The sequence below is a fragment of the Lepisosteus platostomus genome, chromosome 11 (genome assembly GCF_059453375.1).
Source record: "Lepisosteus platostomus isolate fLepPlt1 chromosome 11, fLepPlt1.hap1, whole genome shotgun sequence".
In the NCBI taxonomy this organism is placed as follows: Eukaryota; Metazoa; Chordata; class Actinopteri; order Semionotiformes; family Lepisosteidae; genus Lepisosteus; species Lepisosteus platostomus.
The window spans coordinates 23,317,083-23,330,151 of record NC_142621.1 but is presented as its reverse complement, the minus strand read 5'-3'; the positions used below and the strand labels follow the sequence as shown (position 1 = coordinate 23,330,151).

At 35.4% G+C, this 13,069-nt stretch overlaps 1 protein-coding gene across 1 annotated transcript in view; it reads left to right on the top strand.

The window, feature by feature from the left end:
* The window catches only part of adgrl4 (adhesion G protein-coupled receptor L4), a 59,137-nt gene extending 46,406 nt beyond the window's left edge, over positions 1–12,731 (top strand). The window contains exons 12-16 of the mRNA XM_088598893.1: positions 544–764; positions 845–911; positions 1,363–1,454; positions 2,598–2,766; positions 10,861–12,731. Coding sequence (XP_088455019.1) covers positions 544–764; positions 845–911; positions 1,363–1,454; positions 2,598–2,766; positions 10,861–10,923 — 612 coding nt within the window. The 3' untranslated portion in view covers positions 10,924–12,731. The remainder of the gene's footprint in view (positions 1–543; positions 765–844; positions 912–1,362; positions 1,455–2,597; positions 2,767–10,860) is intronic.
* Positions 12,732–13,069: the final 338 nt, after the last annotated feature.

The window sequence follows — 13,069 nt, the reverse complement described above, 5'->3', positions numbered from 1 at the left end:
ACCTAATGAAAGCTATAAACTGATCAGCCCAGGACAACCATATTCAGACTGGAAGAATAACTTGCCACACTATTAATTAGACTAATTAGTTCAAAAGGGAGGCACTAATTGGTGTAAGATGAAGTAATGACATTCTACTGATAACCCCAGGGAACATGAAAGACATGTGATTCCTAATCTGTATGGATGAACACATGGTCAAATTTGCTTATTTAAAAAAAAAACATCTTAAAAAAATCTTGCTTAATGGTACCTGTCGCTATGAAATGCAGCATGCATAATTCAGCTCCAGATGTAAAGTATAATTTCACCAGCAGTGTGCCATCAATAACACATCTGAAGCCACTTTGAAAATAGGTTTTGATATATACAGTATACTGTATACTGTAGTTTCATCACACTTCACAGACATACACATATATTATAGTTACTATGCAAGCTGCAGTCTTCAAAGAAAATGCTTTTTGACTAGATAAGGTAATGTAAACCTTTAAAGAACAGAATCATGATTACAGATGTCTTTTTTATTTTTTTCTTCAATAGCTATTCTGCTCTGTCATCGCCGGATTACTACATTATTTCTTTTTAGCTGCTTTTGCCTGGATGTGCATAGAAGGAATCCACCTTTACCTAATAGTAGTTGGTGTGATATACAATAAAGGCTTTCTCCACCGCAACTTTTACATATTTGGGTATGGTAGCCCAGCTGTAGTGGTTGGAATTTCTGCAACACTTGGCTACAAGTACTATGGAACAAATAAAGTGTAAGTCTGATATAATATTTACATAATAAACATTGAAGTCTACGTGATACAGCATTGCTGATATTATTTATATTTTACAGGTGTTGGCTAAGTACAGAGAACAACTTTATATGGAGCTTCATAGGACCAGCTTGTCTAATTATTCTGGTAAAATAAAAAATAATGTGTTTTACAATTATCTTTGATCTCTACCAAGTTCCTATGATGTTTAAATTACCTTTATTATTCAACAGCTGCCTCTCTTATGTAAAGAGGCCATATTCATATCTATTTAAAGAAGGGAAGTTCTGTTTTTAGTCATAAATCAAACTGAACTGATAGATCAATCTGGCTTTTGCAATATGATTCATCACCTATTTCTTCCCATCATAAGAGAATAATAGTTTTTCTACTTAGTTTCTGCTCAAAGATTTAAATATACATACACTGTATATGTCTTCATGAAAACCACAGAACAAGAGTTTAACACTTAACATAAAATTACAATAACATTTTTTCCTTTAAAAAATCTTATCCTTCCAATCGATATTATAATTTAGATCACATTCTCTTTCCTTCTACAGTTACTGAACTGTATTTTTTAAATATTTTCTATAAGGTTAATCTGTTGGCTTTTGGAGTGATCATTTATAAAGTATATCGACACACAGCTGTGAAAAAACCTGAAGTCAGCCAATATGAAAATATAAGGTAAAGTGCAAATGAACTGGCTTGTGATCTACATCGAGTCATGATTTTTTATCATATTCTACTATCTGTACATAATATAAATATCAAATGTAATATGGCAACAGCCCTGCTATTTTTCAAGTATTTAAATGTTATTAACCTACTTCGCATACTGTACTTAATTAATTAATTTATATTCTGATAAATTAGGGTACATAACATATGTTATTTTACTTTATTTATTTTACCTGTACTGGAACAAAAAATATTTCTTATTGCAACCTGTTCTTTTATCATGCTGTATCATCACAAATATTCTTCAGTAAAATTCAAGATGTGGTTGCTAAGGGATTGAAGGGTATAAAGCAGGATTTGTTTCAAATTTGGTTATCTTCAAGAAGTTAAATGCTTTTTACAAGGCCATTCACTAAATAAACTAAATGTTGAGAAGTGCCACATTGTTTCAGTCAGGCCCAGCACAGAAACCTGCCATTCTGACATTACACAGAGTACTAGAGTGATGCCAGGAAAATGCAAAAATACTATAAGACCAACATCTGATTTGTCTGAAGGAAACAAAGAGGAACTGTAAAATAGCATAGAAAAAGGTGCTTTGTGGATTAATCCCTCAAATCTGGAGATACATGACTTTTGTTGATAACTATACTCAAAGATAATAAAAACATAATTAAGACTTTTATATCTAATAGCATTTGTTATGTTTTAAAGCCTCTCATTACTCCTGTGTATTTCTCCTTGGCTTTCACACCCCATTTAAAAATGGCTTTAATGATACAATTTGTGCAGTCAGATACTTGGAGTCTAATATTGTGGGAAGTCAAGGAACAAAATAAATGAGAAGCTGGACAGAATGTGTGTTTGTAACTCATATGTTAACTGTTAATGCAGATATAACAAGAGAATGATGACTATCTTGAATACAAAGTTAAAAAATTATTTTGAATGAACTGTGTCATACATTGTATTTAGTTTAATGTGAGCAGACTAGTACCTGCTTAAGACTAAAGTTCACAAAAATCTTAATTTCTACCACCATTGACATTTAATGACTATTTTCCTGCATAAGTTATGTTAGTATTTAGGCGTAGTCGTATGCTATGCCTAAATAAAGTATGAAGTACAACTGTGTGTTTATCTTTTCAGGTCCTGTGCAAGAGGTGCCCTTGCTCTTCTTTTTGTACTTGGTGCAACCTGGACATTTGGTGTCCTCCATATCCTAAATGAATCTATTACTACAGCCTATCTCTTTACTATTGCCAATGCATTTCAAGGAATGTTCATTTTCATATTCCTGTGTGTTTTATCCAGGAAGGTAAGATGATTTTGTATTTAATACCCTGCTTTGCAAATAACATTTGCAAAGATATGAGACCATATACAGTATACTATGTCTTGCAGAAGTATTCAGACCCGTGCACAAATTAGTTTTAAATTTTAGCTTGTAGTCTTGACACTCTGAAGTGACAATCAATATTTTAAATAAAAACCATACGTTAATAGATTATGTATACAAAAACTTGATAGGTCATGATTTTATAAGTATTTCAGCCTTACGTACAAAAATAGAAAAGAATGCTGACCAATTCAGAGTCAGTTAATCAAATTCTTTAAAAGAAACTGTGGCATTTTCAGTTAAATTTTGGTGCACAAATTAACTTCATAAGCCATACAATTAGTTGAGAATCCTTTATCTGTGTGCAATAGTGATTCTTAGGATTTCATAATAAAAATGTCTGCATTTGTCCACTTCCTTGGCCAGGTAGTAAATATTAAGCAAAGACTCCACCTTGAACTCTCAGCAGCTGACTTTAAAGGCACACTGAAAAAAACAGATTGGGAGAATATCTCCTATTGAAGTCAATCTCCTATTAATCTCCTATTAAAATATTGAAGTCAATGAATATCCCTGTGAGCAGAATCTACTCACTCATGAAGAAATTGAAGGTGTAAAGTACCTCCCAAACAATGCCTTGATCAGGCTGTATCTCCACACTTGGCTGTCCAGCAAAAAGGAATGTGATTAGGGATGCCACTGTAAGGCCAACAGCAACTTTGAAAGAGCTAAAGAATTCAACGTTTAGAGATGTGAGAAAATGTTCATAAATCAACAATTACTGTAGTCATTCTACGGATCTTTATAATATGGCAGATTGTCAAGCTCATATCATTTCCTGCATTGAGTTTGCAATAATGTTTGCAGCATAATCACAAATTCCTGTGATAATGTAAATAGGTGGCAAAAAAATTATGAGGTCATGCAACACAAAACTGGACCATTTTGGTAAAAATGAAAAGCATCTCTCAGTCAACACCATTCCTACAGTCAAACTTGGTGCTGGCAGCATTAGGTTATGGGAATGCTGTACCTCAGCAGGGATAGAGCAAAGTACAGACAACTGTTAAATGAAAACCTCTTAAATAAATTTACCTTTTAGATCCACTATGATCCAAAGAACATGGTCAAAGTAAATATCATTGAGTGGCATTGAGTCCTAATTGAAGACTATGAATCTATAAAAATATAAAAACTGCTGATTGTAAGTGATCCCTAAACAACTTCAGAGGGCTTGAGCAAACTTACCAACAATAATGGGACAAAAACTGTGCCAAACTGGTATGCAAAGTTTGTAGAGACGTATTCAAAAGTACTTGTAGCTGCTAAAGGTGCTTCTGCCAAATATTTTTTTCACTGAGTATGAATGCTTATGCAATCAGGTAGCATTGTACAGTATATAAACAAATAATGTCTTAATAAAATCCATGTCAAAGCATCATGGAGTGGTAAAACCAAAGCATTTAAATTTGAATTATATTAATGGAAAAGAGTTGTAAAATATTTGTTTTTTCAGCAGTTAAAGTTTGAATTTTTCCACTTGACGTTATTCTCATAAAGACATATGAAGGTTTTCTTTTTAAGTTAGTAAATTGTACAGAAAAAAGGTACTGTACATGCAACATGTTTAATTAAAGGAAGAAGACTATGCTGGCAGAGTATATAAAAGCTGTCTTTTTTAAAAAATTAATTTAAAAATATTGAATACCTTACTGCAGTGGTTCTCAAACTGTGGTACACGTACCGGCAGTGGTACGTGGAGTGCCGCCGGGTGGTACGCCAAATGACCCTGGAACTGTGTCGTGTGCACTGAAAAATCAGGACGGGTTTTCATATTTTGTATTTTAATACGTGTCGAATACGCAGCCTACGTACTATGATACATTGCGCGCTAATACTTCAGTGGACACAAGAGATACTCTGTAATTCTATACCACTCTATAGGAATGCGGGCTATGGACGCAAGTGACCAATTGTATTTAAAAAAAGCTACTGTATCTCCAGCAAATAGGGAGAAAGGAGAATGTGCGTGATTTTGGAACAATGCCAACGTTGTAAACACAGGAATGCATAGAAATACGTGCTACGAATGCAGGTAATCTTGTGAGCACACGAAAGCGTGATAACAGAAAAATATTTAAGAACTGTTCTAATTTGAGAAAAATACACCGAGCATCTCTGTGTTTCGCTCCCATGCGCATGAAATAAATACTTTAAATACAGAAATAAAAACGGAAACGCGGAAAAATGCAAGCTTGCGGATTGCTAAAGCAGGTGTAGTGTGCTCTCTGAAGGCACCAGTTCTGTAGGGTTTGGGCATTTATTGGGACAATTATTAATTGTAGCAGTAAATCACAAAATTGATTCTTTTGATGGCTTTAGAATCCAACCATGCGACATAACTCAAACAACGCACACACACAGGTACTAATACACAAGGATACATTTATTAATACATAGAATATGCATGTAAAACTAACAGATCTTATCGAGAGGGTTATCAGAATACAAAAGGTATATATTCAGTCAGTTACAAAGTGTTACACATATCAAGAGGACATACGTTCAGTATATCATTCATTAAGACCGTTTCATAAATGAACTTGGTTATAACTTCTACATTAGAAACTCAAAACAAGTACATAACTCTTAGGAATTAAATTGATATCAACTGGTTGGGATAACAATTGAATTCTCGAGCTGTAATGCATTGAAGTTGAATACTCATCCAATCTCTGGGGATTCAGATCTCCTGAAGAAACACAAAGAAACAGTTGCAGGCTGTTGCTGTCCAATCCGCGCTCTCTGGCTAGGTGCCAGGCTGTGCTGTACGGGTTGCGACAGTGCGCTGCAGATGCTCACTGACCGGCTAGTTAGTGTTGGCTTTAACTAGCAAAGTTTGCGCACAGGAGAAAAGATGACTGTGGGTCCCAGCAAGTCAGGAAGAGGACCAGTTCATTCCTGATGAAGCGCTAGTTCTGAATAGTGATTCAGCTGTCCACAGTTCCGACCTGTTCATGAGGCCTGCTGCTGGTGCTAACCTCGGGTGGATCCTCTGGTTACTCTCTGGCAACCTCCGCTCTAGACTCTTAGAACAAAAGAAAGTTCTGGCACTTGGACACACTGGCCGTTCCGGGCTGAGTCTCAGGATGGTCAGGAGGCGCGCTGAGAGAATGTCCTGCCCTTGGAAGCCTTCTGCTCCTGGGCCGTCCTGCCCTGGAATTCTCCTTTGAATTCCCTTTAGAATAGTCCACAGAATCCTCCACTGAATCTTACTGAATCTCTCAGGCTCTCTGTGTTGCCTGTTTTTACCTGGAGGAACTTCAGCTCGTTGATTGGCTGAAAGTTCCATGGGCATCAGAGTCCCACGTGGGTTACTCGGCCCTACCAGTCCCTGATTGGTTGATCAAGGTGAGATATGGGTCACTTACTCCTGACACTTAGGAATGCAGTCCAGATGTCCATCTGGCACTCCCTAGACAGATAGGCGCCAATGGATGACCATTGATCATGATAGCCAGGCTTAGCTAAGTGCATCCCCCTTTGGGAGCTGTCCCTTATCAAAGGAAACCTTAAATCAGCCTGCATGAATAGTTTCTCTGTGGCTGCACCACAGAGATGAACAGAGAGATGGGGCCTCCTTTGGGAAAGCTCAGAACACTTAATTCTTTCTTATTATTAAGCCTCGCCGCTACATAGGTAAGCTACACTATTTTTGAAGAACCTTATTTACCATTGGCAAAAGAGCTGACATGTATTATGTGTAGAGATAAAGCTGCTGAACAGCTCGACCTGCTGCCCCCCCCCGAAAGACACAGTCATTCATAGAATTATTGAAATGAAGGATTATATCAAAAGTACACTGATAGAGCGCGTTAAGATGAGCAGATGTTTTTCACTGCAATTAGATGAGTCTGTAGTCGATTTGGCCAATTTGCTCGTTTACGTTAGATACGAGTTTGAGGGCATGTCCCATGAAGACTTTCTGTTCTGTAAACCGCTACCAACAAGAACTACAGGAGTGCACATATTTCAGCTTCTGAATGAATTTATCGAAGAGAATGGCCTCAACTGGATAAAATGCGTCTGAGTTTGTACAGACGGTGCTAGAGCAATGACAAGCCGACATAACGGTGTAGTTGCATGAATTAGATAGGTTGCTCCAGAAATTAATGTACGCATTACAACATCCATCGCGAGACCTTTGCCGTCAAGAAAATGCTTGACGATTTAATATCTGTTAGACTCTGTTGTGAATTGTATCAAGGCTCGAAAAATTAATTCACATCTGCTTTGCTCAACTAAACAGGCTCACCCCTCTCACTGAAATGGTGCTTTTTTATTAGTTGTTGTTAATGTTTTTTTTCTGTAAAACACTTTGAGAAGCCACCTTTAAAGGCGCTATATCAAATAAAGTTTATTATTATAAGATTTATTATATGTATGTGTGAGTGTGTGTGCACGCGCACTCATGTTGGTCATTGAGAATTTCTGGGGTTCCTATGAGATGATGACTTGTAGGTGGTACTTGGATGCTTTGGTTGGATTAGGGGTGGTACTTGGTCCAAAAAGTTTGAGAACCACTGCCTTACTGTATGTGTTTGACCACAATTCCAGTAACACAAAAGGCTAATTGATATCTCAGTGTCTTATGAAGTTCCAATAACTACAGGAAATTACTGAAATAAAAAGAAATAAAGCTACTGTATGTCTAAATGTTAAATGCAAAGATTCAGAGATATTACATACAGATCCAGCCATTCAGAATGCCAGATACTGCAGCGGCTTATGGTGCTTGTGACGTAACACACCCCATTTTTTATGTTTTTGAGAGACTTCAGAATGCTTTGACTGATGCATAAAAAAATGTAGCATAATGCGTTCTCATGTTATGAACTTGCTTACACCTGGGATCTGTTTTATTAAAATAAGGTTTCTAAAAATTCAACCAGGTACTAGTTGTTGTTTTTTTTAAAGTTGTGAAATTATTTCACAAATAGCAATCTTTAAAATGCCTGTTGTCATGGATGTCTGAAAACGGGACGAACCATGGAGAGCAGGAGAGCAGAAAAAGACCCATATGCTTAGCGGCAGAGCGGGAAAAAGGCCCAGGCTCGTTAGTGCAGAGAGTTCAGGAATGCCGTATAGAAACGTGGGGCGACCTGGTGCTAGGCGGGTCTCAGGACATCCGAACGTCAATGCTGAGCGAGGGCAGAGTGCAAGACCCGGAAATATATAGCCCAAGGGAAAGAGAGGGACCGGAAGGACAGCAGACAGGAAACTAAGGACAGGACAGAGAAGGAGCGCCCTCTTGCTGCAGAGGGCGCGACACCTGTGGTTTGAAGGCTCTGTGTCATTTGTTCACAAAGTTATTGACATCTGAAAGATTGTGTCTCATAAATAGGCGTTTTAATAGGAAAGCAAGGGTTATGAAAACTAGAGAAAACAAATGACCCTGAACAAAATACAAGAAGTTTGAAATTATTATTTATAATTATTATAAATTAATAATGATAAGATTATTATTATAGTTCAGTTTCGGTGGTCAATTTAATACCACTTTGTTATTCTTGATTATCTTTATAACACATATAAGATAAGATCACTTTATTAACCATATACAATTTCTTGCATTAGGAATTTTTCCTTTCGCATACCCCAGCTTACTCTCCATGAGACACACAGGCACATAGACTGGAAGAGAAGCTTGAGGTCAGAGCGCAGAGTCAGCCATTTATACGGTGTCCCTGGAGCAACTGGGGTTAAGGGCCTTGCTCAGTGGCCCAGTGGAGTAGGATTCCTCTGCCGGCCACAGGATTTGAACTGGCAACCTTCCAGCCACAGGCGCAGATGCTTAGCCACAGTGTCACCGCTCTGCTCGCACCACTCTGCACATGATTTCGTGTTAAGGCATGTTATAAAGGCTTGTCTTAAATTGCCCCACTGGGATGTAGTATTATGAATTAAATTAACAATAATAATAAGAAGAATTGCTTATACTTATATAGCGCTTTTCTGGACACTGTACTCAAAGCGCTTTTACAGGTAATGGGGACTCCCCTCCACCACCACCAATATGCAGCATCCCCCTGGATGATGCGACGGCAGACATAGTGCTCCAGAATGCTCACCATACATCAGCTATCAGTGGGGAGGAGAGCAGAGTAATGAAGCCAATTCATAGATGGGGATTATTAGGAGGCCATGATTGGTAAAGGCCAATGGGAATTTTGGCCAGGATGCTGGGGTTACACTCCTACTCTTTTTCAAGAAATATCCAAAGGACAGTGCCTGTTTACGTCACTATACTGGGGTATAAGGACCAACATGGACCACAGGGTGAGCGCCCCCTGCTGGCCCCTCTAACACCTCTTCCAGCAGCAACCCTAGTTTTTCCAGGTCTCCCGTCCAGGTACTAACCAGGCTCACACCTGCTTAGCTTCAGTGGGTTGCCAGTTGTGAGTTGCAGAGTGATATGGCTGCTGGCTAAAAAAAATTAAAACTGTTTTTTACTCCCACTGTAAACAGTAGTTACATTTACTCATTCATATTTTTAATTTATTAATATAATTTAACATTGAACACATCGTGATATATAAAAATAATATAATACAAATATAGTGTACGTAATATTTACTTTTTTTTTTAAAGCAGTCTTTGTTAAAAGAAAAACTTGTGTTCTGACCGGGAATCAAAACATGATTTGATAGGCACACACCAAATCCTTTGCACCAAAACCTCTCTTAGAAACATTGCAGAAACAGACAAGTTAAAATGTTTCCAAATTAATCACCAGTGAGTGAAATATGGTAATACTTTGAGCTATATACTGTAACTATTTTATTTGTAGATCCTTAAATTAATATAATTATTAATTTCTTTAAATACACGATTCCATGTTACATTCCCTATTAAGTGGATTCTAGAAAGTACTTTTTTTTCATAGAAAAGGTTAAAACATTGTAGCTTTTTATAAAGTAAATAAACTTAATTTAGTCAAAACGAGAATGTCTAAACTTTTCCAAAATAACCACAGTTAAAGACTTTGATGCATAAAATGTTTATGAAGAAAGTTGAATGCTGTTGCGATTTAAAAAAAAATAGCTTTCACTACCAGCCATATGCAGTATGTATAATATATTTATATACCTAAATTAATATAGTTAATGACGTTCAGAGATGTTATGCTCCTGTTATTTTTATGTTCATCTAGCAAAATTTCCCTTTAGTTGTAAAATTCCATATTAATCGGATTTAAAAATGTACAGTACAGAGATTAAATAAAGCGATTGTTTCACTAACATCTAATGCACCACAAGTGCCACCTGTCGATCATCTTTGGGCATTCTGAACGGCTACATCTGTGTGTTTTAAAATGCTTGATAATGGTAACTGTGAACTAAATACAAAGAAGTATCATTTATAATGTTAAAAATTGTTTAGAAATTAAATAAACAACTGTGAGAAGGGTGTGTGAGAAGGGTGTATACAGATGTATGTCTCCCTATGCTGTGAAAAGTTTTACTGGCATGATATCCCCGATTCTAATCCCAGATCATAAAATGCATGATTTGGCAAGACTGAGAAAGTGATTTGCAGCCTGCAGTCAAAACCTATGTACTGTAGGTTTACAGCTAGATTGCCTAAGCACATTAAATCATTGTTTTAGTTTATTTTCAATAAAAATAATTACATTCAAAATGAAAACTAAAAAAGGAAAAAAATAATGATGTGCGACTTTTGACAAACATCATTTGAACTGGAAAGTTGTCCCTTAATGTCTAGTAATAGTGAATTTCAGTTAATTTGAAAACATCATTTTAAATGTTTAGATTTCAATTTCAATAATGTATTATATTCTAGAAGAAGCTAAATTAAAGACCTCATCCAGTTCTGCATCTCAATGAGTAAAGAGTTATTGAAATAAGGTTGTTATTTAGCCTGACAATGTAGTCATGGAAGTTTCTGCATATTTGCAGAAATTGATTTAATGGATTATTTTATAAAAGTAATTACTTATTTTCATCTCATTTGCACAATTAATTAAACAACTTTTTTTTTATTTCTCACCAGATCCAAGAGGAGTACTACAGATTGTTTAAGAACGTGCCATGTTGTTTTGATTGTCTCAGATAAACAGTGCAAAAAAGAAGGGATAAGGAAAATGGACTTCAATGCATACTTTCATTGATGATAATCAGAAATAATCAGTTGTCACAAAAGCACTCTGCAACAGATGCAGTGTTGCATACATTATGTGTAAACACAGCACCTGACTGATCATTTTTAAACAATATTGAAGGGAAACATACTGGAAATATTTTTTTTTTTTTACTGTAGGCCTATAAAGCTGATACCAGCATTATCATGTAGCAGCAATTTAGTCATGTTCATCTTTGAATTATTTTCATATACTTTAATTTAAATGAACAATTCCTCTTAAGAATGATGTAACTGAATGTATACAGATGTCTTTATACCAGTTTAACCGCAAAGGATTTCAGTATTATTTGTGTAAATAGTGTTTGCAATAATGCTGTTCAGTACAGTACACAACATTTTTTTATATGTTTTTTTTTTCCTATTGCAACACAACATTTTATATTTAAGAAAATAACAGGTAAGCAGAATTAGGCTTTACTAAACAAGGATTCTCATACATCTTGCAGTTAAAAGTCTCTTGTATCTCCACTACAACATTTCTTACATGAATGGCTTTAAATTTGTATCCAGTCACTCAGGACCTTGCAAATTAAATACATGAACTGTACATTAACTAAATTCAACATTACCTCCAACAAACAGAAGCTTCATCACAAGCTTTGAATGGAAACTAGTCATTAGGGCTTTCCCCAAGCTAAAATTGAACACAATAAAATTCACTAGTAATTGGGGACACTGGATTTCAGACTTCAGAAAAAAAGTCATTTATGATGACCTGTGTCTGCAGAATAAAACAGATGTACATATATATTTATATATTCCTTTTACTGCTATGTCATTTTTTAATTATTTACTTTTTTCTTAGCCAGTTTAGTTAATTACAAAATATGTTTCAGATCTTTTTTTAGTCATCAGGTCTCAAAATCTAAATGACAAGCAAACACATGGAGAATTAACAAGAATACTTACATGAAAAAATACACATTTCATTTCTGAGGATCTTAATCCTAATAATACTTTGGTTATTGGAGTGTAGATGCAAATGTAAGAATACATTACTCATTTTAGGTTGAACTAAATAATACAAAAAATGCAATCTGTAAATCAGGTAATGAACATCTTATTGGAACTTATATGTACTGTAAATCTTTTTTAATCGTTTCATCAAATGAATTCTGGTTCTACAGTGTAGTTAAAATTAACAGAGAGGTGTTATCATGGTGTTAAATCAGCTTAAGTACACCAGAGCAAAATTATGTCTTCCTGAAATCAGTATACATTACAAACTTTTAAATTCAATTATATTAAAACACAGATATGCAATCAAAAAACACTTAACATTTAACAGGAACCAAAAAAAATGAAGCAAAATCATTAAATGCATCCTGTATATTTTGCAATGTATGGATATTTTGAACTTCTTTTTGTAATATTGTGTAAATAAGAAAAAAGACTGCATGTATTGATATTTTTAAAAAACAAATACAGACATGAAATAGTCCTTTTACAAATTTGTAACTGATCATGAATTCACAATATCAAGAGAATTAGGAAGAGGAAAATTAAGCTAAATAGAAGTTACATCTTTATTATACTATTACAATGAAATTGGAAAAATTAAAACACAACTACCAGAATGGCAGTGACTAAAAGAGCTTTAGCGAATACAGAGACAGGAAAGATGCTAAAGTGTGCCACTGCAAATTGAAAAGAGCATTCATGTACAGGAACCTTAATCTCTTAATCGATATGGGTCACACATTAAAAACATTCAAAAGACATGTCTTATATGGTCAAATCAGAGATTTGTGTGTAAAGACAAAAGCAGTTATCGGAGACTTTTATTTTCCTCTTTTTTTTCTTATTTTCCTATTTTCCTATGTTCGTAATTCTCATTCCTTCTGACAAGGCTTTCAAAAGCTGAACTGAAGTGATAGGAATGGTTTATAACTCTTTCCTTGTTCAGTATTTTTCAGAACACTAACTAGTGGGAATGGATGCATTGTTGTCTTCCTTTCAAATCAGGATTAGGAGAGGAATAGAGAGAGGAAAACAAATTCATATATTTATTAGGAGGTGTAGGAATCAATAGCCAAAATGCTTTTACAAACCAATTAAA